Source organism: Pseudopodoces humilis, chromosome 24, assembly GCF_049639895.1.
Source record: "Pseudopodoces humilis isolate 2021_Gansu_Grassland_sample_001 chromosome 24, ASM4963989v1, whole genome shotgun sequence".
NCBI classification, from domain to species: Eukaryota; Metazoa; Chordata; class Aves; order Passeriformes; family Paridae; genus Pseudopodoces; species Pseudopodoces humilis.
The window spans coordinates 5,693,184-5,718,191 of NC_142223.1; the positions used below are offsets into that span (position 1 = coordinate 5,693,184).

Sequence of the window (25,008 nt, forward strand, 5' to 3'; positions counted from 1 at the left end):
CCCGTGAGCAAAGGGCCCAGGAACCAAGCAGCTGAGGTGAGTTCCACCCACAGGACCTGTGCAGTCCCAAGGAAAGTTGATTTTCCAGGTGCTAACAGAAATGGTCTAGTCCAGGTAGGTAGAGCCACACCCAGGTATTGAGAACAAACCAGAAAAATGAGAGTTATTCACACCCTTATTCAGCTGGGTGACATCTTTAATTGCAACCAGGCAAAAGGGGTTTCTTTCTTCTCAGTGCTCCCTCTTTTTCTGTGGGATACAGAGTATCATGAACAAAGCAGAAAATCAGGAGGCTGAATAAGCCCTTCCCCTGTAGCCTGAACTAAAATCCCCTGGTGCTCTGAAGCACTGACAGATTTCCTCTCTGTGCTTTATTTTTCTCTGTATCTCTGAGTATCTGCAGCCCAGTTGTGCCTAGGAGTATCCCAAGCAAAGGGCTTTTCCTGGTGCATCTGGCTCAGGCTGGGCCAGACTCCAGAGCAATAAAATATGTCCAGCAGCAGGTGAAGGGCAGCTGGTGCCTGCGAGAAAAGTGCTCTTTGTCACAGCATCTGTCCCCAAAAGTGACACAATCCCAGCCTCCCTCTCCAGGGGTTGAGAGCTCTGAGGGGAAAGGCAGTGTGAGAGAGGGGAGCCAGCTCCAAGAAAAATAGGAGCTCTCCACAAGCAGTTTGCTTGGATTTCTTCCCTCCTTCCCATGCCCTGATGTGGTAAAGCCCAAGTCCCTGGCAGGAGAACCAGGCCCTGCACAGCTGAGCTCCTTTCAAGACAGGGATGAGGATGAGGAGTTTTGCTCTCCAGAGCGATTTGGCAAACACTTGTTCCTCTCACTGAGTGCTGTGTGAACAGAGGGGCTCTGCTTGCACCTTGGCAGCAGCTGGTTGAGGAAGGCTGAGGGATCCAGAAAGGTGGGACTCCAAATGTGAGGGGGCAGCTAAAACAAACCCCAAAAGTCAATTCTTTCCCAAATATGCTGAGCAGAACCCCAGCCTCAGCATCACAGCAAGAGCTGAAACAGCCCTGATTGGTGAGGGCAAACTGCTGAAGGACTTTTCAGGGACAAAGCTGATATTCTGAGCAGCAAGAAGTCTGGAGGAAGTCTGCTCCCCTGGTTTCTAATTTTACTTCTGTTCATCCGTGTAGGGTCTAGGGCTTGGTTTCCTCAGCTCTGTCCTAAGTGCTTGGGAAACAATGGGGGAGGCACAAGTGGAGCTGGCAGCACCTGAAAGCAGGGAGGCAGACTAGACAGCACCACTGGCCCGGCGGGAGATTTTGGCTTTGATTCTTATCTCTCCCTGAGGTTCACGCAAACCATTGGAAGCCAGGTCCAGCCCTGCACATCCTGTCTGCTTTTCCCCTCTGGAGGATTGCCCACCGCGTCTCAGAGGGCAGGAGCATACCAGCATCTCCTGCTGTGACACAGCTGTCCTAGCCAGAGTGGCATGGCTGACCTTGGTGATGCTGAACCTGTCAGAGGAACAAATTGCTTCGTGCAGAGATGTCCTGGCTCCTAAAGCACCCCAGAGTCAGGATGGCAGAACAATCTCCAACTCCTGAAAGGGCTTGGAAAGGTTTTTCAGCTTCCCCTTTAATATCCAGTGTGATAACTTGTGCCAGGAGATCTGGTCAATGCCCCAATGTGCTGAAAGACAGGAAAAGCACAATTCTGCTTTCCCCCTTCTCCTCCCCAAATATCAGCGGCAAAAAGTCCCTTCAGAGGCCAACAGCTCTCTGTGCCTGCAGGAAATCTTCAACAACCTTTCATTTCATCCTACTGTGCCTCATGCCCTGGAGGTATCAGGGATTTGCTCAGGGCTCGTAGCAGCAGCAGCAGCAGCTTTGCCCAACAGCAGATCCCAAACTCAGATTGCTTCCCTGGGGACACCCAGTACAGCCAGCTGCATCCCTGTTTGCTCCTGCTGAAAGGGGACTCAGAGCCAGATCCCCTCACACTCTTGGCTTTTGCAATAGGGATGGACAAGATGCCTGTTTCTTCATGCAGAATAGCTGAGTCTTTATTCACACAGCTCACATTTATGTGAAAATCAGAAGGCACTGTGTGAGCAATTCATTGGAACTCAGTTCATTGGTTGGGAATGGCTAGTGTATGTGTCCATCAAGTATTTTTCTTTCTAGATATGTTCACATTTTTGTCTTCTGCTTCTGAGAAGTGGATGTTTCATACACGAGTAGAATTTTCCTCTCCACAGGTGCAAGCTATCGTTTCACAAGAATAGATCATTATGCAAACTGATTCTCATTATTTTAATTTTTTTTTCATGGGGAAAAAAAAGAATTTTTTTCCTCAGGCTAGCTGTTAGCTTAGCCAAAATAACAAGGCCTTAATTTACAAGGCTTTTCTTTTATAAGGTTTTACCTATATCTAGCACTTGGCCACCTGCCCTGTCTGTTCCCACTTTCTCCTGGCACTTCTCACCCCGTTATCTAAAACCATTGTCCTCAGGGGGTTGGGATGAGCTGACCTTTACAGCCCCTTCCAGCCCCAGACCATCATGTGATTCCTCAGGCAGATTCTTCCTTTGCTGGGGAGGGATGAGGAAGGTGCAGGGGCTGGGAAGTTGTGATTGTGCCCTTGCACCATGAGCTGCCAGGATGGGCAGAGCAGTCCCATACGATGCTATTGGCATTGCAACACTAGGGAAGGTGTTGACAAAAGAGGAATTTCAGCCTCTTGGTTTATTCACTGTCCTGCTGAAGAGCAGGAGCAGAACTTTGAGGTGAGCAGGAGGAATTAACTCTCCTGTTCCTCCTGACGCTGCTGCTACCAAGGGGTCATAGAGCCAGCACCTCTGGAAAATGCTCTGTCAGCTGCAGACAGCTCCCTAAAAGCTCATCAGCTGACACAGCTGCAAGCTGGGGTGCTCCCTAAGGGCCAATGTCCCTTCCAGTAACTCCCAGTCATCCTCCTGAATGCAGGAACATCCTGAGGAAACACCTTTATGCTCCCCCTTGCAGCTGGCTCAGGACAGAGAAGACCATAGGTCTGGTCTGGGGGAAGGAACCTAAGGCCAGGTCCCCGGCAAGGCAGCATTCCTGGAGCACCTGGAGTTTGTCCCCTGTCCCTGTGTCACAGTCACTCGTGTCCCTGCTCTGTGGCCAGGGAGGAGCTGCCCTGGAAAGCTGGCAGGTATTCAAATGCTCCTGGCACCCAGGGACACACACCAGCCTGGGCTGGTGACACAGCAGGGGCTGGCCCAGTGCCTGCCCAGCCTTTCCCTGAGCTTGGGCGCTGGTAGGAGCAGGGCTATGAGGCACGGCCAGGGCACAGCACAATTCGCTGCTCTGCTCCTGGCAAGGGCCTCTTGTTGGGCTGAGAAATGTCCCTGGCTTCTCCCCCTGGGAAATGGGGAAGGGATCCTTCCCTTCCCTTGGGCTGCCATGGCACAGCCCGGGAGTGCTGCCCAACCTGACCTGGCACTGCTGTGTCACATGAGGATGGTGGCAGTCCCCTGGCACTGCTGTGTCACATGAGGATGGTGGCAGTCCCCTGGCACTGCTGTGTCACATGAGGATGGTGGCAGTCCTCTGGCACTGCTGTGTCACATGAGGATGGTGGCAGTCCCCTGGCACTGCTGTGTCACATGGGGATGGTGGCAGTCCCCTGGCACTGCTGTGTCACATGGGGATGGTGGCAGTCCCCTGGCACTGCTGTGTCACAAAGGGATGGTGGCAGTCCATAGCAATCCCACTGCCACACACAGGCACAGGGCTCACTGCCAGCAGCAGCCCAGCTCTGTGGGATCCATGTCCCCGTCTGGCTGTGGGAAGTGTCTGGGATCAGGTGAGGCAAAGCAGTGACGGCCACTTTGGGTGGTGACACTGACACTGGTGGCAGTGACAGAGAATCCCTGCACTATGCCAGGACATGCTGATCCCCTGGAGTTTCCTTTAGGGAAACAACACTGTCTTTTCCATCATAGGACCACACCAGCACATACTCCCTCCCACTTGGCATTTTTCAGCCCTCAGCAGCTAAACAGGATCAGATCTGGCCAAAAATGCAGGGAAGAATGCTGTTAACCAGCAATGGCCCTGCTGAGGCAGCAGGATCCATCCCATAATCAATGCCCAGGTGCATGGTTCGGAGGGATCCTGCAGCATGGACACCTCAGATGTCCCAGGCTCAGCCCCACAACCCCATCTCAAGGCCTGGACACAGCAGAAGCAGCTGCTCCTCCAGGCACAAAACTGGCTCCATCAGGAGTTTGCAAACAATGCAGGGAGTTAGGGAAAATTCCATCTGGGAGGGTGACAGCTAAGCAGTGCCCAGCCGAGTCCCAGGGGAGCGTTCCCAGCACAGTTTGTGACCCATTCTGCAGCCACGCTGGAGGATCAGCTGAGACAAGAGGCCCTTGCAGGCACTCCCAGATTATTCTTTCTTTAATCACTTCCATCCATTCTAACCAAGTTCTCCAGCAGAACTGGAAACAATCACCAGTGACCAGTTAGAGAGAGAGGAGGGAAGGCAGGGAGGACGAGGGATAACTTCCCTGAAGACAGTCACGTTTCAGTGAAGCTACACAAATGGAAAGAGCACAGGGAACTGTCCAGAACATGTCATTGAGAGTTTATTACCATGCTATATTTCCATGCAGATCCTGCCAAATTAGCTGCAGAGTTATCCACAGAAAATTAAGCATTTGGAGCAATAAATGCTTGGGATGAGATGGAGAGCAGCACATCCTCTCATGGTATGTGCAGCAGGTTCCAGCTTCCTTTCCCCTGGCCTCCCTCAGAGCAGAAATGTAGCATCCTTCCAATAAATTCTTTGTTGTCCTTGGCTCTAGAAGATGATCTTCCTGATCTCAGTTCAGCTTAACAGATGGTTTATGTTTGCAGCACCCCCAGCTGAGTGTTCCAACAACTGAAGGCATCTGATAATCACTGGGACATCTTCCTGTGGCTTCACCTGGATCAGCCAGTGACAGGGAAGCACAAATAATAAAGACCAAAGGAACTGTATTTTAGAGTCTTGTGAGATGCTTCATAACCAGGTCAGTGCCGTGGCTCTGAGCATGGAGATGTTGCAGGGGAATTAAATACATACATAGCTGAACTTAAAAAAACCCCAAACAGTGAAAATAAAGTTCTTTCTGTCCTCCCTGCTGTGCTCTGGGCTGTTGTGGGAGCTGCCAGGACAAAGCCCTGCCTGTGGGAATGAAGAGGAGGCAGAGCCAGGGATCCCCCACATCTGTGGGCACAGTCCCTGCCTGGCACACAGGCTCTCCAGGCTGGCACAGCTGCCTCAGGACCTGATCCAAGGCTCAGCATGTGGCTCTGTGCTCTCTACGGGAAATTTAGGATCAAGCCATCTTCCTCTCAGAGCTACAGCCCTCCTGGGAATGCCTGGCTGGGGCTCTTTACCCTGAGATATAGCCTGAGCTGTCTGTTCTGCTGCTGACATTTCAGGTAAATTCATTTCCCCTCTGTTATTAAAATAGTCTGTGAAGTGAAATACCAAACTAAATTCAATTTTGCTTTATTAGGGATGCTGTAGCAAATGATTCCAGGTTTCTTTGCAGGGACAGCAGTGGGGATGGTTCATTACAATACTTGCAGCCCTGCCAGGCTGAAGAATGCTTTCCTTGTAAAAGCAGTTGGATTAAACAACAGGTGAGCAAAAGGAACAGCAGCTCGTATCAAATATCTGTAGCCAGTGAACAGACACTGCCCTCAGGCAAGACCTTGTTATCCTGTAGCACAATCTCCCTTGCCTGGAACAGAACCTTCTTGTTCTTCTTCCATCTTGTCAGAAAATGTCAACTGGTTTTCCTCTTTTTTCTTTCTCCAGTTTGCTTCCCCCTGTAGCCACCCCTGCTTATTCCTCTGGGTGGTATCAGGGCCACACAGGGCAAATAGCAGGAAAAATCAATCCTCAGAAAGAAAACAAAAATAACATTTTACCTTACAGCGCTATGAAGTGGGGAACAACAAGTGGTTCTGCTGCAGCCCAGGCCTTGAGACAGAACAAACTCCTCCAGGGAGGATTGGACACAAACTTTATTTCTAATAAATGGTTCTACTAGGGACATGGGGGTGGTGGGGACAGCATCCAGCAATGAGCAGCACACAGACAGGAACAACACCAAAGAGGATTTGGAAGCATGAAGCTGCCCTGCCCTCCCCATACCTGTCCCACATTGTTTTCACTCTGGGGCAGTTTTTCAGGATAACTCAGAGGGTGACCTGGCTGCAACAGCTCTGCAGGGAGGGCTGGGGACGAGGACAAGGCACAGGGAGGGAACACTGCTGGTGCTGCAAGGTCACACCCAGGCCTTGAGCTGGGTGTTGCAGCCCCTGGCACAGCACCAGCGGCCCCCCTTGTAGAGGGCCAGGCTGTAGGGCTGGAAGCACATGAGGAGCTGCAGGCGCCGTGCCAGGCTGCAGTAAATGGCCATGGCCACCACCAGCAGCGGGGACATGATGACAAAGCCCAGGATGATGAGGGCAGAGGAGCTGTTGTCATCCAAGATGCTCTTGCAGTAGCGGGCAGAGGAGTGCAGCACCTGTGGGGAGAGTGAGGCAGAACTAGGATCATTGAATTGGAAAAGAGCTCCCAAAAGTGCCACGTTAACCCACTCTGCCAGGGTCACCCGTCATGTGGCCTGGTGGTTACAGCAGTGGCCAAAACACCCTTGAGTTTCCAATGTTGCCATGGAAAAAGACATCTCTTCCCTCCCTCAGAGCTGAGCAATCTTCAGGTACACTCTGTGACTGATATCAGTCACAAGCTTTCAATTATCAAGTTATCAAGCTTTCAATTATCCCAGCATCCCTGTGAGACAAGAGCACTTCACACTGATCCTGGAGCAGGAAGTACTCATCTTTATTAAAACATCCAATGGTATTTGATAGGCACAAACCAAAGCAAAAAGCCTCCTGGTGCTACATTGGTGTGGGTGGCACAACACTGGGAATAACAAAAAAATAAATAAAAATACAGAAATCCGTTAGGGTCTGCAGACAGAAGTTGGTTATTTCATGGCTCTCCAGACCCCTTTGTGTTCTGCTCTCTGTGAACACTCATTTCTACCTGAAAAACCTGACAGGAAAGACCATTTGCAAATAAAACCTCCCAGGACCTGGCTGAGTAGTGTTTAAAGCTCTCCTTTCGTGCTGGCAGCATTAGAGCTGAGCTGAGTACTCGGCTGTTCTGCACTAACAAATGCTGCAGGCAGTCCCCATGTCCCGAGACTTTATTCTTTTTCCTTTCAGCAGTAAAAGGAACACAACCCATCATCCTAAAACCCAACAGTAAATCCACCTAATGGAGCTGCAGTGTAGAAATCAGCCTCTGGCTGCTGGGGAGGCACTGAAAAGTCATGGCCCAAAGACAGGAACTGCTCTAGGAAAGGCACAATCCCTTGCTATGATTTTATTAAAGGAAAGGCTGTTTTAAAAAGATTCCTCACTGCTTCCAGCAACACAGGGGCTTTCACTTCTGGTCCACTTGGCTGCATTCAAAAACATATTGCATCTCCTCAGAGCCTTTGAGTGTGTGTGCAAAGGAGAACTTGAGGTTTTCCAAGGTGAGGGAAGCTGAAAGGGGCAGTTCTTGGAAGGTTTTTTTTCCATTTTCAACCCAATTTGCAGTCCCTGTATGACTTATGACTTTATGACTTATGAAACAGGCACATTGAGCTGGTCTAACAGCCCATGCCTGCAAGGAAAGCAGGGAACTGCTTTTTCACATCCACGCTTGGTCAAGTGATCCCAAAAATGTTTAAAGGAATATACCAAGAAGAGATTTGTAAGTAAGGAAATAATGCAGTGCAAAGGGCAGCAAACAAAGCCTGGATGGACAAAGGAGTCTCTTTTCTGGTGTGAGGAATGCACAGAATGTTTGGGAACAGGAATGTTATCTTGGCATGAGAAGGGGATTATATATTCTGTCAGATTTTACTAATCCGATCATTAGGCAGATCCTAATGGATCTTAAACTTAGTTAAACAGAAAGCAGCAAACCCTACCAGAGCCCAGGCGGGACTTTGAGCTCTGGAGTTCTGTTTGGCAGCTCTCAGTGACAGAAATCACAGGGAAGAGAGAAACATTGTGAAATTAAAATGCTAACAGCAACTCCATCAGGGCAGGGAGTGTGTTCACCTCACCTGGCACCTCTGCTTGGCTTCCATGGGGACACAAGTTTATTGCCCAATTTCCCAAATACCTGTTCTTGTCAGCCCAGACTATTCACACAGGGAAAAGTCTGTTTCCTTAGGGAAACAAAGCCAAAACTTGGGGAGCGTTGCCTGGCCTTCACAGCCATTGCTCAGCTGGGGCTCAAAGGAACCCTCAGGTGTGGCCCTGCCTTTGAGGAGTGGCACTTACCTGGGAGTGGCACTGGAAGCCAAAGTAAACCACCACAATGGTAGGAAGCAGCACAATGGTGAAAATAACAAACATCAGGAGCAAATTAATGAGGAAGACCAGGGAGTTCATGGTTCCTATCACCAGGGTCCATGCCAGGCAGCACCAGGGGCTGCGGGGCTCCCTGGGAAGGAGCTGGTCATCCATGTCATACAGGGGGAGCCCAGGGATCATCCGAGACTTTTCTGAGAGGATTTCTGCTCCAAAGTCCTCAGGGTCCCTGCCAGACATACTTCAAGAAGATCCACCAACCCACGCTCTTATCCAAAAGGGTTTCCTTTTGGTCTAACAGAGCTGGGAAGGAACTTGCAAAGGCTTCTTCTGTCTCTTCCACAGGTGGTCAGGAGCCCTTAACCAGAGATCATCATGGAGCAAGCAAGGAAAGGTCTCTTTGGGCCCCCTACTCCCCCAGGGCCTGCTCAGCACAGTTTGCTTCCTTCAGATGCCTTGCCAGCAGTGTCCCAGCCTCAGTCCCAAAGCAGATCTGCTGGAAGTTTGGCAGTAGCTTTTATTTTGGTTTAGAATCCAGAGTCCTACCAAATTTGCTGTATTTCCCAGGATTATGATCCCAAGAGGTCCCAAAGGGTTGCTGTGGTAGCTGTGATGGGCTGCTCAGTGGGCTTTAGTATCCCACTCCACCTTTGAGCTCAGCTGGCTGTTCAGCTTATCAGGCTTACGTGTTCAGAATATCAGGTTTAGGCACCCACAGGCAGTTCCTTGTCTTCAAACCGCCTGTTCATGCTCCTCATCCTATACCCAGGCAAATATTCCTGCCCAAGTCTCATCCAAATGAGGTGAGCAGTGAATATAAAGGATAGCAGGCGTTTCCCAGTCTCTGGAGTCCTCGCCCTTCCGTGCAGCAGAGATGGGAGCAGCGTGTGGTGCTGTGACTGCTCTCAGCTGCCTGCAGTCACAGCCACTCAGACCCAGCAATTTCGTCCCTTCTGAGGCAGCTGAGCTTTGCAAGGCTGCTGTGTTTACAGAACAGCCTCAGAGCTGCTCTCTGTGCTGCCAATCCTTCACATGTGTCTCCCCACGGCAGCACCCAAGAGCCATGCTCCAGCCAGCCATGGTCCCACTCCAGTTTTAACTATTCTGACTCTGATTCATTTTCTAAAATTCCACTCTAGATTAAAAACAAAACAAAACAAACGAAAACCTAAGAGAAATTTATAAGAATCACTGTGTTCCTCAGAAATCATCCGTCTGCAGTCATCTGTTATTGTTTGCAGAACATATTGATACTCTCATAGAGGAGGCACAGCAATTATCAATTATTTAATCTACCTCATAAGATCAATATTATTCTAAGAATTTCAGTGACATCTCCATGCCTGTGTAGCCTCCAAGATATAGTGGCAGTAATAAGAGAGAGATATTAAAAAATACAGAGAGAAACAACCTCTAAACCAGACAGCAGAGTGTGACAAGTCCGTTTCCATCATGTTCCCTTGCTGCACTCCCGGGCTGGATGGCTCCCAGGGGAGTTTGCAGGGCAGCAGCCTCCACTCAAGCTGCAAAATGTGAAATCTCCTCTCAGATCTGTCCAGATATCCCGAGGGAAATAAATGCTGGATCCATCCTGTTTTCAGTGCTGCACAGGCCAGAGAGAGTGTTAATAATAAAGTCTGAAGCTGTGCAGGAAACCATAAATGTGACAAGTGGCAGGGAGCTTTGAAAGTCTCAGTGTCTAAATTCTGTTTAAAGACATAATATTTTTCAAGCTTCATTTATGCCTTTGAAGTGGAAAAAAGGACAAGTCACACAAACAGAAAGAACCCAACCCAAAACTATAGGAAGAGGAATCAATTTTAGGCTTAAACCATGGAAAGATGAACTTGGTGCCGGGCAACTAAAAATCCTACAGCTGCTTTTATCATCTGCTGGTGATGGCACAGGGGTGTGGTGAAACACAATTTAAACATTCATAAAAGTGCCATAAATTCTAAAAAGTTTTGCTAAATCCAGTGAAACTTTCCAAAGTTCTTTGGCTATAATGAAAATGTATTTTAACCTTTCTAGGGAGGTCTGAAAATTGTGTTCTATGCAATTCTTTTCTACACCTTCTACTGATTCTTGTAATAATCAAGTGACCTTTGTGTCAGACAAACCTCAGCAACATGAAGATTCCTCTCTAATTCTGTGAAATTTCCACGTCCTTAACAAGAACTTTCCCAGAAGTGGGGAAGATCCTGATGATGGAGCAGTTTATAATAGGAGCATCATTGCTTTGGGATGCTGGAACTGGTGATGATTAAAGAGCACCAGAAATACACATCAGTTCTCTGACGCCAAGGATTGCTCCTCCCAAGGAATCATTTTCAGGCAGCACCATCTTGTGGTTTGCTGCAGTTCATAAATTTCCAATTTATGTCTCCCATTTTCTAACCCTAACCTGACAGGATGGGTTAATAACCAATTTATCCACTATGGAATCCTTCCAGTTACTGAAAACACCACCAAATCTTCTCACATTGGTTGTTGGAGCACTGCTGGGGATACAAAGCCCAAAGTCTGCTCCAAATCCCTCACTGAGCTCTGGGAATGCACACCCCAAGCAGCCCAACTCTTTTCTACAGGGAATTTTGGCTCCAGCTCCGTGGTACAACCCCACCACACAGTGTGTGGCTGCTTCCAGGTGAGCTGTGGGTTTGGGCTGGTTTGGGTCACACCTCATGCAGGTGATGAGGGTGTCGTGGTCACTTGAGACGGCTGGGATCAGGTAAAAGTTCTTCACCAGAGGGTGAATGTCTCTGGTGACCACGGACCTGAGGGAACGGCTGGAGTTGTGCCAGGAGAGGTTTAGGTTGGATTCTGGGAAAGGTTCTTCCCGCAGAAGAACCTGCACTGCCCAGCCTCCCCGGGGAATGGGCACAGCCCCAAGAGCCCCAGGAGGGTTTGGACACCGCTCCCAAATATGCACGGGGTGGGGTTTTGGGGTGGCAGGGCCAGGGTTTGGATCCTTGTGGGTCCTTTCCAACTCAGGATACTCCATCCTCAGGCCGGGGCAAAAGATGCCCAACACTGAGAAAAGCCACTGTAGTGCGGGAGAGGGGCCGGGGGAGGCAGAAGGGCTGGGAAAGATCCGGGAAAAGGGCCGGGGAAGGACCGGGAAAAGGTTTGGGGACAGGGGAAGGACTGGCGGAAGGGCAAGGGGAGGATCGGGAGAAGGGGGAAGAACTGGAGGAAGGGCTGGAAGAACGCCCGGCAAGGATCGGGGGAAGGGCCGGAAGAAGGACGGGGAAGGCTCGAGGGAAGGATCAGAGGAAGGACCGGAGGAAGAACTGAAGAAAGGACCGGGCAGGCTCGGGGACAGGATCGGAGGAAGCAGCGGGGGCAGGGTTGGAGGAAGCAGCGGGGAAAGGCTTGGGTGCCGCCCCGGAAGGCTCCGTGCCCAGCCATGGTGGTGCTGAGCGCGGCGCGCTGGCTGCGGAGCCGCCTCTCGGAGCGCTTCTGGAGGGTGCAGGAGGTGCTCAAGTACGCGCGGGTGAGTGCGGGGTCCCCGGGCCGCCGCCAGGCCCAGTTCGGCCCTGTCTCTGCATCCCCCTGTCCAACCCCGGCATTGCCCTGCCCTGTGCCCCTCGCAGGCTCCCGAAGCCAGGGGTGCCCCTGCATCCCTGGAAAGTGCCCCAGACTGCTCCAAGCCCTATCCAGCCGGGGGTGGTGGCCCTGCCCGTGGGTGGCACTGGGCGGTCTTGGAGGTCCCTTTTCCACCCCGACCGTTCTGCGATTCTGTGGTTGTCTCGTGCTGTAAATTGATCTGTATTAAATACAGAGTGCTGGAGGCTGTGCTGATTGTGTTTCCTTCTTGAGTGTTCTTTTATTTTGTTTGTTTTACTGGGTAAAGAAGCTGGGGTAAAAAAATTAACCTTTTTCTCAAGCGCATTTTGAAATGGGATTTCTGCTAAAGTTGAAGCACTGTGCCGAGGCTAAGGAAGAATCTTTCTCAAGGGCATCCTAGGTAGTACATCTTGACGTAATACTGAAAGAGAAAAAGTTGAAGGAAGTGAGAATATTTTGGTATTGTAGCACCTAAGCTGCCCACAGTACCTGTTATGGTGCAGCACTGATTGCTTTTTCCTGTGTTATGTTAGATGGATGTCAGAATTTTTATTTTTTTAAAATATTTTTTTTTCTCTTTGGGCAGTTCTTTGACAAATCAGAGGCTCCTGCCCCATCCCTGTGCTCATACAGACACAACTGAGGGGAGCTCAGGAATGAGAATAAATATGTGAATTCAGGGTTGGGTGAAAGAAGTGACCATGATTTTGTGATTGCCTTTCTCACAGAACCACAGCCCAAAGTGAGGCCTGGTTTTGCTTTGGCTGGACTGGGATTTTTCCACCCTGTTCCAACTCCTTAGCTTCAGGTTTTCCAGGATAAAAACCAAGGAAAGAATATTTTCATTATGTGCCAACTGAAGGCTTAAAGGGTGCTTGTGAAGGGTTCAGTGATCCTTGTTATGGAAAGATGTGAATACAAATGAGCTTTATTAGTGTTATATCTTTAAATCTAATTGAGTAAGACCATCCTGTTTTGGTTTTTTTCCCAGCATTTTCGTGGCAGGAAGAACCGCTGCTACAAGCTGGCAGTGAGGAGTGTCCGCAGGGCTTTTGTGAGGTCCACCAAGGCCAGGAGGGAGAAGAAGAGATTCCTCAGAGCGGTAAAGAGCAAAATATTGGGTGGAAACATCAAAATGGGAGGAAGGCAGAAGTGAAACAGCTGCTTTTTTTACTGGAGGGTTTCCTTCCAGTGGGTGAAAAGTAGGAGTCCAAGGCAGCATTTTCCTGGGTCATGTTCATGTGGGTCCCTTCCAGCTCAGGATATTCTATGAATGGAATATTTAGAATGGAAAACTAATATTTATTTTCTTTCCTATGAAAATGTTATATTTAGTAAGTATGAGCAGACCAGTGTGGCAAAGGGTTTACTTTTAAAGTATTTTATTATGCAATATATTAATTTTTACACCTTCAGCTCTGGATTACAAGGATTGAAGCAGCTTCCCTTGAACATGGTTTGAAGTACCCAGCCTTCATAAGCAACCTGGTCAAGGTAAGGATGTGGCTTGGAGGATAGTTACTTACTAATTAGAGTGATGAAAGGCTTTCTGCTTGTGAAAGCAGTTTCATCCACTTCAGGAACTACATTCTGCCCTAAACTTGTTTTTCTTCCCTATATGGATTATTCCCTTTCATCCTGGTGAACACTGGGGCTCCACTTCATGTTCTGTCCCCAAAACTTAGGAATGAGACTTTTAAAATGCTTTTTTTATGGGCATTCAGTGACAGCTGCTTTTACTTTTACTTCAAGAAATTTAAAAATACAAAGCTTGGATTAGCAAAAAGCCCAAAAACCTAAGAAATCCTTATTCTTTTCACTGTCTGTGTGATTTAGGGAGCGTGGAGAGTGCAGATACTTGGTGCCATTGTCCCTTGTTTTTAAAACACACTGGGAATTTGTTTCAATTTGTTAATTCTGTTTTAATTTGTTCGAGCTGAAATAGATGCCATGGATTAACCTGGAACACGTGGCCTTGAGCAAAATTAGAGATTTTTCTTCAGTTCTTGGTTTCTACCAGAAAAACTATAAAGTCTGTAAATAATTTTTACATGATGGGTTAATGAGACATCCATGGCCACGGAGTGCCTGACAGTCTTTAACAAGCTCCAAATTGCACAGTGCAGAAAAAAGTTAATCTGCCTTAAGACCTCAGGTCTTAAGCCTTAAGAGTGTTTAATGACACTTAACGAAGAGCGTTTATATAAACAGTAAAGAGTGTTCCTTATATTTAATAAAGAGAGATTAAGCCATTGCAGTGTCATTCCTAAAAAGCACAGTCCTTAACCAACAATTTTTCTTGCCTTTAGACACAGGTGGAGCTGAACAGAAAAGTTCTGGCTGACTTGGCTATTTATGAGCCAAAGACATTCAAGTCCCTGGCGGCCTTAGCCCAGAGGAGGAGACAGGAAGGGTTCCTGGCTGCCCTGGGAGATGGAAAAGAACCAGAGGGGATATTTTCACGTATTGTGCACCACCATTATTGATATCAGAGTCTGTATGTATGTTTTAGAAACAGGAGTTTGATTGTGAAGCAAACCTGCTGTGGGACTGCTGCTGAAATGGAGAATGTGGAACAAATCCTCTAAGGATTGTGTGGGTGTGAAGGTTCTCCTTGATGGCTTTTTTTTCCCTGTGTTGTTGTCACTGAAACCTGTTAAATTAAAAGCACACTTCAAGGTTAGCAGTCAGGCCATACAGTGACTTAATAAAGCTTTTTTTTTTTTTTTTTTTTTTGGCAACTGCTACTAGAAAAAAAAACTGAACTGATTTGTATGGTGAATTCTGGTGCTGAATGGGGAAAACACAGCTGGGATGGGGAGGAGATGTTGACCCTCACACATGGACCCTGGGTGTTAAGGACACATGTAGTTTGTACTTTTTAAGGACTTTAAATAAAGACATCTTTATTGATAACTGCAATGGGGAAACAATTTGTGTTAATTTTGGCACTTCACTGGGAAAATACAGCCAGGGGATGGAGGGAAGGCGGAATCCCGACCCTCACACATGGCGCTTGTGTTAAGGACACACATAAGAACTTAAGAAAGGTATTTTTTTTTTGGTAATTGCTCTGAAGAAACGATTTTTGTGGGGAGTTCTGGCGCTGCACAGCAAAAAAACAGGCCAGAGTGTGAGGGAGATGTCAGCCCTCAGACATGAGCCCCAGCGGCCCCCAACTGAAGGATATACATAACCTGTTCTGTTAAGGACTTGATAATAAACATATTTTAGTTGGTCGCTGCTATGGGGAAACAATTTATGTGGTGAAATTTGGCGCTGCACGGGGGGAACCCAACACACATGAACCTCGGTGGGCCCCAAGTTAAGGACATACATAGTCTGTTCTTTTACGGAATTAACAAGAATACTCGGTGAGCGCTGAGTTCCAGCCCCCCTCACGGCGCGTCCCGGGGCGTCCCCGCCCTGTCCGGATTCCTGAGCGCTGCGTCACCGCGCCACGCGCTTCCCGGACGGCGTCGTGCGTCATGGCCCTCACGCCAATCAGCGGCCGCGGCCCCATCGCGCTCCACCAATCGGCGTCGGGCGGATGCGGGGAGGGGAAGGAGAAGGGGCGCGGAGCCAGCGAGACGTCGGCACAAAATGGCGGCGGCGGCAGGAGGCGGCGGCGGCCCTGCGGGCCCTCAGGCGGCCGGCGCGGCTCCCGCCCCAGTGCCGTGTCCCGGCGCGGTGCTGATCGGCGACCGGCTGTACTCGGGCGTGCTAATTACGCTGGAGAACTGCCTGTTACCCGAGCACACGCTGCGCTTCACGCCGTCCATGAGCAGCGGCCTGGACCCTGACACCGAAACCGAGCTGCGCGTCACCGGCTGCGAGCTCATCCAGGCGGCCGGGATCCTTCTGCGGCTGCCGCAGGTGGGACTGGGCGCAGGCGGGGAGAGGGCCGGGACTCAGCGGGCCTGGGCCCTTCTTTGTGCAGCCCTCGATCTCCCGGTTAGCGGCCGGGGAGGCCGCGGGGCCGCCCCGCAGTTACTGGCCGGGCAGGCCGCGGCGCCAGCCGGTGTTCGGGGATCGTTCCGGGCCTTTCCGGCCCTCCCCGGGTGCCGGAAGCAGGTGATGTCAGCGCCTTTCTCCGCCGCTCCCGTGTGCGGATCGGGGATTGTGTAAAGACGGATTTCTGAAGACTCTTTTGGAGTCCTGGTGACCTCGGGAAGGTTTTGTTTCCCGGAGAACTTCAGGCTAAACAGCCTCGTTGCTTTCTGAGCATAAAATTTTACAGGCACCTTCCAGCTATCGAGTCTTAGCATATTCAAATATGTGCAAATCATGACGTTATTAGATTCCTCCTATTTCCACGCCCTAAAAGCAAATTTTTTTTCTGGCATACTTTCATAACTTTAAAATTTATTTGGTTTGTGTTTTTTTCATTTTGCTATTTTATAAATTTTATTAACTGAGAGCGTATTTTTCACATTTTTTATAAAAGAAAATTGTGATTTGCTGTCTGTATTTGACTTGTAGGCAGTTTTTACAGTGTTGACAACATTTTGGGCAACTTAATTACTTAAGTAGCAATTCTGATTTTCTTTAGATACCCTTGAACTTCCTCCCATGCTTAATTAATTTTCTGGGTCTTAAAGGTTTTTCTTAAAGAAATTTCTCTTTGGAATTGGTAGTTTTGTTCATTATCCCCTGTTATTATCCATTTTTTTAGGTGGCTATGGCTACAGGACAGGTGCTATTCCAGCGTTTTTTTTATACCAAGTCTTTTGTGAAGCATTCCATGGAGGTAAGAAGGCATTAAATTACATCTGTTGCTATATTTATCTTCTGATCTCTCTTGGCAAGTTGTAATCTGAGATGTGATCAGTGTTAGGAACTGGTCTGGAGATTACAGTTATAGAGCAACATGATTTTACAAAGATATTTAGTAGTGATTTTTGTCAAGTATTTAGTTTTTTCTTACTTTTCCACATTTTTCCCTCACTATTCCTCCTTAAGATGTTGAAGGAGCTCAATTCCTGAACTGAAAAGGATACACTGTCTAAAATATTGTATTTTATGCTTATTTTTCAGCATGTGTCCATGGCCTGTGTTCATCTGGCATCCAAAATTGAGGAAGCCCCCAGACGCATTCGGGACGTGATCAATGTGTTCCATCGCCTCAGACACCTGAGGGAGAAAAAGTAAGCTGAGAATTCAGAATAATCTGAACTATCTGTGTTGTGTTTTAATTATTAAACTTCATGACAGCATCATTCCCCGTTTCATAAATCAGGGACTATTTTGAAGGGATCTCACGAAGTGAGCTGACCTGTTTTAATAAATAAGTTTTTTGATTATATAAATAATAGTATTTTTTATTTTTACACAACTCAACCTGAGTCTCCGTAGGGATTAAGGTGATCATCTTGTGAGTTTGACCTTGTCTTGCAGAAAACCTGTGCCTCTAATATTGGATCAAGAATACGTGAACTTGAAGAATCAAATAATTAAGGCAGAAAGAAGAGTGTTGAAGGAGTTGGGATTTTGTGTTCATGTGAAGCACCCTCATAAGGTTTGTACTTTATAAATTCACTATATAACCAATGTTTCATATTCTGTAAAGCTTTGAGGAGGCTGCCTGGAAGCTTTGTGGACTGCACGTGATAATCAGTGAATTCAGTGAGATTAGTTTCTCACCATCCTGATGTTTTCTTTCTCATTTAAGAGACTCTTACTAATTGGTCTTGTATCACTGCTGAGTGACGGCGAGGTGGATGCAGGTGCTCAGTATTCCTCGAAGGCAGATTTGATCAGTAGGTAGCTTTGGTGGTAGAAAACATCTCCTGAACTTAGATCTCTAAGCAGGGAGGAATTTGGAGGCCTGGGGTTGTCATGATCACTCTTGATGGGAATGTGCTGAGGTATTAAAGCTCTGTGTGCCAGTTTAGTGTTTGCAGCATGTTAAAACCACACTCAGGCTTGGCTAGCAAGGAGACAAGGCTCAATATAAAAGTAACAAGGGTCAGAGTGTATGACACTTCAAAGACGCAATTACCTCAAATATTTAAATTTTGCCTTAACTGGTCAAAGAACTTCATATTTCTGTACCAAAACAATTTGGGATCTTGCTCTTTTCTCCTCTAAAAAAACTCCTGTTCAGAGCATTCTTTTTAAGCTTCTTGACTTTCAGAATTTCCTTCTGTCATCCACCCCAGAGGACAGCTGTAGTTTGTTAATTGGGGTGAATTTTGCCATTATTCTGCCTCTTTGCAGCCTTGTTTTCCTTTCAAACCAAAGGAAAAACCCTCAGAACTGAATGAACCATTGCACAGTGTTGTCTGTTCTCTGCAAGCACTGCCAACTTGCCTCACTGCTGATTGCACTCGGCAGCTTTTTCTCCCAGGCTGCAGCTAAAAAAGGATTTGTGAGGTGTCTAGGAGAACAAAATCAAACCCAGGTGAGGACAAGGCCTGGCTGAGTGGCAGGATGGAAGGGCTCGGAAGGTCAGAACTGGTGTGGATAAACACTGGGGATGGTGCAAACACTTCATGTGGAGTGTTTTAGGCCTTGAAAGAGGATCACAGATGCCTCATGGATGTCCCTCTGAAATAAGCATGTGGCTCTCCAGATGCTTATTAATAACTCAATAACCCATATCTTCCAGATAATCGTTATGTACCTTCAGGTATTAGAATGTGAACGTAACCAACACCTGGTCCAGACCTCATGGTAAGTTGATTTTCTTTATTCTAAGAGACCAGAAGGGGCAGTAGCAGAAATATGTCACTTGAGGCACTGGGCAGCACTGCTCAGCAGTGCTTGGGGCCACCCCAGACAGCTCCACTGTCCTTGGTGTGCCCCAAACTACTTCCCAAATGTTGAGCGGCCTCTTAAGTTCGAGGCACAGTTTTAATGGTAAGGTAGCTTTCCACCCTGACGTCTCACTTCCCTCCTCTTTGCTCTCACTTTCCAGCTGAAGGGAGAAGGTTGGGTGTGTTTAGAGTTGTTCCCTTGGGTTCTTGTTCTTCAGGGAAAACTTGGGTGTAATTCAGGTCTGTTCCCAGTGCTGGGAGATGGCTTTTCCCAGGGCCTGAGCTTGATTCCAGGTATATCAAAACCTCAGCACAGATAAATTTCTTTTATCTATGTGGATAGTGGAAGATGTCAGCTTCTAAGACTGGATAGATGGATAGCCTGGATTCATGTTTGCCAAGAAATGTCCTCTGCCTTATTGCTCTCATTTAATAAATATTTGCTCGGGGGTGGGAAGCTTCTGTAAAATTCCACGTCCTTAACTTCACCAAATAATGCTTTTAAACCGTAATGCTTTTTAACAATACCAATGGTCTAAAAAAAAGCTACCTTTAGTGAATCCAAAGACCATATTTCTGCTGACTGAACTGTCTGGTACTGTGACCTGTGTGTAGAGAACCAGTTTTGACTTTTCTTTTCTGTACTCTTTTGATCAAAGGGTAGCCTCTGAGGGTAAGTGACTAAGACTTCTCCTCTGCTGCCCATGGTGCAGGGATAGCTGCCGTCTTCAGTCAACCCAAAGCTCTCCAAAGAGAAGGCTGGCTCTAGACAGGTGGTATATACATGATAGTAGAGTAACTGGCCAACTGCTTCTTGTGCTTTATAATTTTATTTTTCACTCTGCATTTTTTGATTGTTTGTATATTTGATAACCTGAGTGTTGAAGTTCTGAAATTTTTGTTTTAATGTTCTATTTCTCTTAACTGTTATAATGTGATATGTTTCTTACATGATAAGGCAAATTAAGTTGGGGTTTAGATCTTAAAAAGGGATGAATTAACAAGAACAAAAATGAATAGTTTCCATTTGTAAACTGGTATATGTGTGAAGCTTGGAGACAAAATGTGGTATTTAGAGACACTTCCCAGAAGCATTGCATGGAGCAGTGTAATGGGGGTTCTGGACTGCCAGGAATCTGCTGCTTGTGGGAGGAGGGGAGGTGATGGGGAGGGAGGGAATTAACCCAATTGAGAAAGGGGTTAGACGTTACAATAGCACATCTGTGTGCTCGTGTTTGTTGCTTCCAGTACCCAAAACTGGTGGGTATCCAGTATAACTGGTTTTTGACATGTGCATTTTTACAACATTACCTTTTTCTTAAGCTATTGTGACAAGGATTCATTTCCTCCTGTGTCTGACTGAGCCCACGGGGAAGAGGCCAAACTTGGAAGCTGGCATGGTTCTCAATTTGACAAATCAGAAAAAAAGCTTTGTAGCTTTCAGATGTTTGAAGTCACCCTTTCCTTTATCACTTCTTTGGCCAAAAAGTTTGTGCTCTCTTTGTAGTGGGACAAGAACTAGGTTTAGAAGTTCCTTTCTCCCAGAAAGATGAGCTGATGCTCAATGTTGCTCTTTTGGGGCAGCAGTTGCTCTTTGTGTAAATAAGAATTGAGGACAGCTGGAGCAGGTGGGAGATGGAAACTCCTGGGATTCCAGTTCCTCCTCTCTGTCCTTGTAAATGTTGCAGGTGCCTGGCCTGTGGTCTCTGCTTTGGATATTTTGGGGGTCAGTGAATCTTTGTATACTGGGTACCCATATGGTTAATTATTACTTTAAAGTATTATTTTAAGGATTTTTATTATGTCTGGTTTTAGTTTTTCTCCATCTGATATTTTACTGACGTATGTGCTCCCAAGTCTAGATCTTCTAAATCACATCAGCTGACAGATTCACAGGCATTTACTTTGTGTATTTAAGATTTAACAACATAATGCTTAAGTGTACTGACTGGAATATGTGCAATATTTTACAGTTTTCTCATTCTGTGAATATTCATTTTAAGCAACCTTACTGAAATGGGACAATTTGGAAACCTTATTTCATATGCCAAAGAGGAGATCTGCCTGAATACTGACTGTTCTCCCGAACTGATGTTTCCAAACACCCTGATTTCTCCTGTGGCTGACTTTTTGCATCAAAAAGAAATCTGTTCTGGATGGAAATGGGCCCTTAAATCCCACTGGAAGTTGACCTGTGCTGAAGAGGATTGCATTTCATGGGAGAACTGCTCCAGGAGCTGCAGCTTTTGCCAGACACTGGTTCTGCCGTATTGCAGGGAAACATGTGAACCTAAAATTCTATAACTGAGTATTTCTGAACACACTGTATGTTGTCTTGATGAAAATAACTTGTTTATTGCATGAGAGCAGGCCAGTAGAGATCCAGCAGCAAAAGTGAAGTTAAAATTGGTTCTCTTCTCACCACTGAATTTTCAGCAGTCAGACTTTGTTTCTGTCACACGTCCCTCCCCTTGAGGGATTTATTTTTAGTTATTTATTTTATTTTTGTATCAGTAAAATCATTCAGCTTTTCTGTAGATTTACAGGAATGTCATGTTGAAGTCTAGTAACTGAATGCAGAAATAAATAGCCCTTGTAGATGTAAAACCAAGTCAAAAACCAAAAAAAAAAGAGCCCCAAAGAGCTTTGCAGTGCCTTGCAATCTCCTGCTCTCCTGTTTTTCAGGAACTACATGAATGACAGCCTGAGAACAGATGTCTTTGTGAGGTTTCAGCCAGAAAGCATTGCCTGTGCCTGCATTTACCTGGCAGCTAGGACACTGGAGGTGAGCCACACTTCCATGGATTTGGGGGTTTTTTTTCAAGCCTTTTAACAGGGGGAGAAATATGAACTTTGTCTCTCTCTCTCCCTTTCAGATCCCACTTCCAAATCGCCCACATTGGTTTTTACTGTTCGGAGCAACGGAGGAAGAAATTCAAGAAATTTGCTTAAAAATCTTGCAGCTCTACACAAGGAAAAAGGTTTGGTTCTTTTTCATGTTGGGAGCCCTTAAGTAAAGGCTGCAGCTCAGAGCAGGAGTTGGAAAATTTGACCCTGTTTGAAACCACAGCTGCAAGCCTGGAAGTGAACAAAGAGCAGTCACTGTCTGGGACTCCTTCGATTTTCATTCCCCTCCCTGGGAATGAGTAATCAGGAAATTCATTTCTCACAAGCAGTGCTCCTGTGTTCACAGGTGGATTTATCTGATCTGGAAAGTAAAATAGAAAAGAAGAAATTGGCTATTGAAGAGGCAAAAGCACAAGCAAAAGGTCTGGTACCTGAGGGAGTTCCGAGCTTGGATAACACATCAGGATTCTCCCCGATCCCAAAAAATGGTAAATGGTGGATAAGTCATTTTTAGTAACTCTTTCACATCGTTTATGTATATTTACCCTTTTGGGAAGCACTTACAAGTGTGGTTTGGGGCTTGTTGGGGATTTTTTTAAGTGCTTCTAGCACTACTAAACTGGCAGGGTTTGAATAGAATTGTAACTTTTTGATTTCTTGAATCAGATAAAAGCTAACATCAAATTAGTCCGAAATTAAGACTAGTTTAAACCCATATAGGCCAGGGATTTGCTTTTATGTGGATTTGGCCATAAACTCAAATCCTTGCCACTGGCATGTTGTGCTAAAGCAATATTTGAAGCAGAGGTGCTCTGGCAGGGATAACATTTTGGGATGTTGGGTGGGGAATTTGTTGGTTGAATGTTTCCAGTCTGTCTCACCTAGAAGACAACATTCACCATCTTCTTCCCCAGTTTACCTTTCAAACAATGCTGAATAATTGGCAAGGAAAGGAGGGTGGTTTTCTGCCTTTTCTTGCAGTTACTTCAACACTTCGGCAGAAATGTTTCAGATGAGTTTCTGCCTCGTGTGAACTTGTTCAGATGTGCTTGTGGGTGGCTGTGTGTGCAAAGCACAGCTGTGCAGCTCTGCTTGGTGCAGACATGGGGTGAGGGGAGGCTCAAGTCCTTTCAGGTACTTTCCAAAGAGATAACAAAGGCTTCTTCTTGCAGAGTCTCCAAAAGAGGTTAAAGGGAATAAACCTTCACCACTACCTGTGCAGGCCATGAAGAATGCTAAAAGGAAAACTGAGGGAGCCAAGAGAACCAGCTCCAACAGCCCAGTAAATGGGTAAGGTTTTATAAGGAAGCAGCTGATTTTCTCCCATGAGTTCTTGAAACAAAATAACCAACTGTTCATTGTCTCTGGCAGTGTCCAGAAAGTAAGAGAGAGCAGGAGTCGAAGTGGCAGCAGAGATCAGAGTTACTCCAGGTCACCATCGAGATCTGCATCCCCTAAGCACAGGTAGGGTGTGCTCCCAGTCCCTCCCAGTCTTCAGTTTCCCTGTGCCAGCTCTGATAATCATCACCAAGAGGCTGAGGTGACCCAGGAGTGTGTTACTCTGGGTGTGGGTGTTCACAGTATTACTGTACCTGAAGCTGGAGAACAGGATAAGAGTTCCTAAAAAATCAGTGTTTTTACAGTAGCCAGATGGAGGCTTAAGACACAAGATGAGTTTTCATGGGGTACTGAACAGCAAAATACAGAATGAAGTTCTTAAAATTCAAGAAAATCATTCTTCCTCTCCTTTTTGTGTAGGAAAAGTGAGAGTTACTCCACGTCCAGCGGCTCCAAATCCCACAGCCGCTCGCGGAGCCGCAGCGATTCTCCCCCGAGGCAATTCAACCACAGCTCCGGCTACAAGGGCTCCAAGGTGCGGAGCTACAAGAAATCCAAAGACTACAAATACTCGACGCACAAAGCGCGCAAGTCGCGCAGCCGGAGCTCATCCCGCTCCCGCAGCCGCTCCCGCGAGCGCTCTGACCACTCGGGCAAGTACAAGAAGAAGAGCCACTACTACCGGAACCACCGGCACGAGCGCTCCCGCTCCTATGAGCGCACCGGGCACCGCTACGAGCGCGAACACCCGGGGCACAGCCGGCACCGCCGGTGAGCCCCAGGGCTGCTTCTGGGGGGATCCCTGCTGGTGAGCCCCCAAGCTGCTTCCAGGGCTGCTTCCCAAGGAAATTCCTACTGGTGACCCCTGGGGCTTCGTCCAGAGGGAGTTCCTGCTGGTGAGCCCCAGGGCTGCTTCCAGTGGGAATTCCCTCTGGTGAGCTGGGGTGGCTTCCTGAGGAAATCCCCTCTGGCACCTGAGCACAGAGCTGGGAATGCCCACTGGGGCTGCTTTCTGAGGGATTTCCCTCCAGCACCCGGGCACAGTTGGTGAGCTGGGGCTGCTTCCCTCAGGAATTCCATCTGATGCCACTGGTGAACCAGGGCTGCTTCCCTCAGAATTCCCTCTGCCAGCAGAGCTTGCTCCCAGTGGCTTATGCAGTACCAGGGTTTATCTGGCTCCTGAAGCACCCCTGGCTTGAGCTATGTTCTGCCAGCGGTTTGTGCTCATCCATGAACCCAAAGGAAAGATTGATGGGGTAGGAAGTGATGTCAGGAGTGCCCTGTGCTGGGGTGTCACTATCCACCCTCATTTGGTGCTCCTGTCTTGCTCTTGAGTGATTTCCATCCCCAATGTAGTGCAGTGTTTGGGACTTTCAGTCCTGCAGGCAGCGGCTCCATGGCCCATCCTTGGAATGCTGTGCCCAGCAGTTCTTACCTGTGGAACTGGAAAGCTCCTCAGCCCCCTGGGAGTGCTTTGGTGCTAACAATATCCTCTTTTCATACTGGCTCTATGATGTTGTGCAGGTGGGAGGTGACTTTTTTTAGACCTGTTGCCTATATTAGGTTCTCTGTGTATATATATTTTGCAGTGTTACAGTACAGTATGGGAAAATGGCCTTCCTAGCCTTTACACTTTACCCACAATGTAAATAAGCATTTGTTTAATACAGGTGAAGATATATACAGAAAATTCAAAACTTGAATTCTATCAAAAAAGACTTGTGTAGAAAATTCTGATAAATGTGAAAGTATTTAGCTCCATGCATTGAGAGTAGTATATTTTTATCTGTGCAATGCTGTGTGCGGGCCACCAGCTTGGAAGACATTTCCTATATATCCATTTGAAGTGGTTGAAAATTCTTTACTCAGGATCTTTGACACTCTGAAGAATTCGTAGTTTGTCAGTTTGCATGCTTGATGAACAGAGCATTTAAAGACCAATTAGCAGAGCCCCACAGCCCAGTAGTATCAGTTCTAGTGGTATATCTGCGCTGTTACTCTCATGCTCCCTAATTTCATTAAAGTATTTGATTTTCTATTACATTCACTTGAGAGTAGTTTCTTATGAGCTACACCACTTGTGCCTACTCATAAAGAAAGAAATTGGTGCAAATTT

General features: G+C 47.2%; 3 protein-coding genes across 6 annotated transcripts; 2 read left to right on the plus strand and 1 right to left on the minus strand.

Moving 5' to 3' along the window:
• Positions 1-5,103: 5,103 nt before the first annotated feature.
• On the minus strand, positions 5,104-9,361 carry TMEM278 (transmembrane protein 278). Its single transcript, XM_005530430.2, has 2 exons — positions 8,350-9,361; positions 5,104-6,527 (listed from the first exon to the last, which is right to left on the minus strand). Exons 1-2 carry the CDS (start codon positions 8,617-8,619, stop codon positions 6,285-6,287), a joined length of 513 nt encoding a protein of 170 aa, XP_005530487.1. The 5' UTR covers positions 8,620-9,361; the 3' UTR covers positions 5,104-6,284.
• A 2,264-nt stretch (positions 9,362-11,625) lies between these two features.
• MRPL20 (mitochondrial ribosomal protein L20) lies at positions 11,626-14,871 on the plus strand. The gene is made up of 4 exons (XM_005530431.3): positions 11,626-11,875; positions 12,941-13,051; positions 13,366-13,443; positions 14,259-14,871. The coding sequence occupies exons 1-4, from the start codon at positions 11,789-11,791 to the stop codon at positions 14,433-14,435; spliced, it is 453 nt and encodes a 150-aa protein (XP_005530488.1). The 5' UTR covers positions 11,626-11,788; the 3' UTR covers positions 14,436-14,871.
• Positions 14,872-15,580: 709 nt separating this feature from the next.
• On the plus strand, positions 15,581-24,933 carry CCNL2 (cyclin L2). Of its 4 annotated transcripts, XM_005530472.3 has the most exons (11): positions 15,581-15,825; positions 16,625-16,699; positions 16,987-17,096; positions 17,347-17,467; positions 18,560-18,624; positions 21,393-21,492; positions 21,584-21,688; positions 21,901-22,042; positions 22,727-22,844; positions 22,926-23,018; positions 23,313-24,933. In XM_005530472.3, exons 1-11 carry the CDS (start codon positions 15,730-15,732, stop codon positions 23,665-23,667), a joined length of 1,380 nt encoding a protein of 459 aa, XP_005530529.2. In that variant the 5' UTR covers positions 15,581-15,729; the 3' UTR covers positions 23,668-24,933. The 4 variants fall into 4 exon arrangements, with proteins under 4 accessions (XP_005530529.2, XP_087922806.1, XP_087922805.1 ...); XM_088066680.1 differs by lacking the exons at positions 15,581-15,825; positions 16,625-16,699; positions 16,987-17,096; positions 17,347-17,467; positions 18,560-18,624 and adding an exon at positions 19,367-19,480; XM_088066679.1 differs by lacking the exons at positions 15,581-15,825; positions 16,625-16,699; positions 16,987-17,096; positions 17,347-17,467; positions 18,560-18,624 and adding an exon at positions 19,388-21,032.
• The last annotated feature ends 75 nt before the right edge of the window (positions 24,934-25,008 follow it).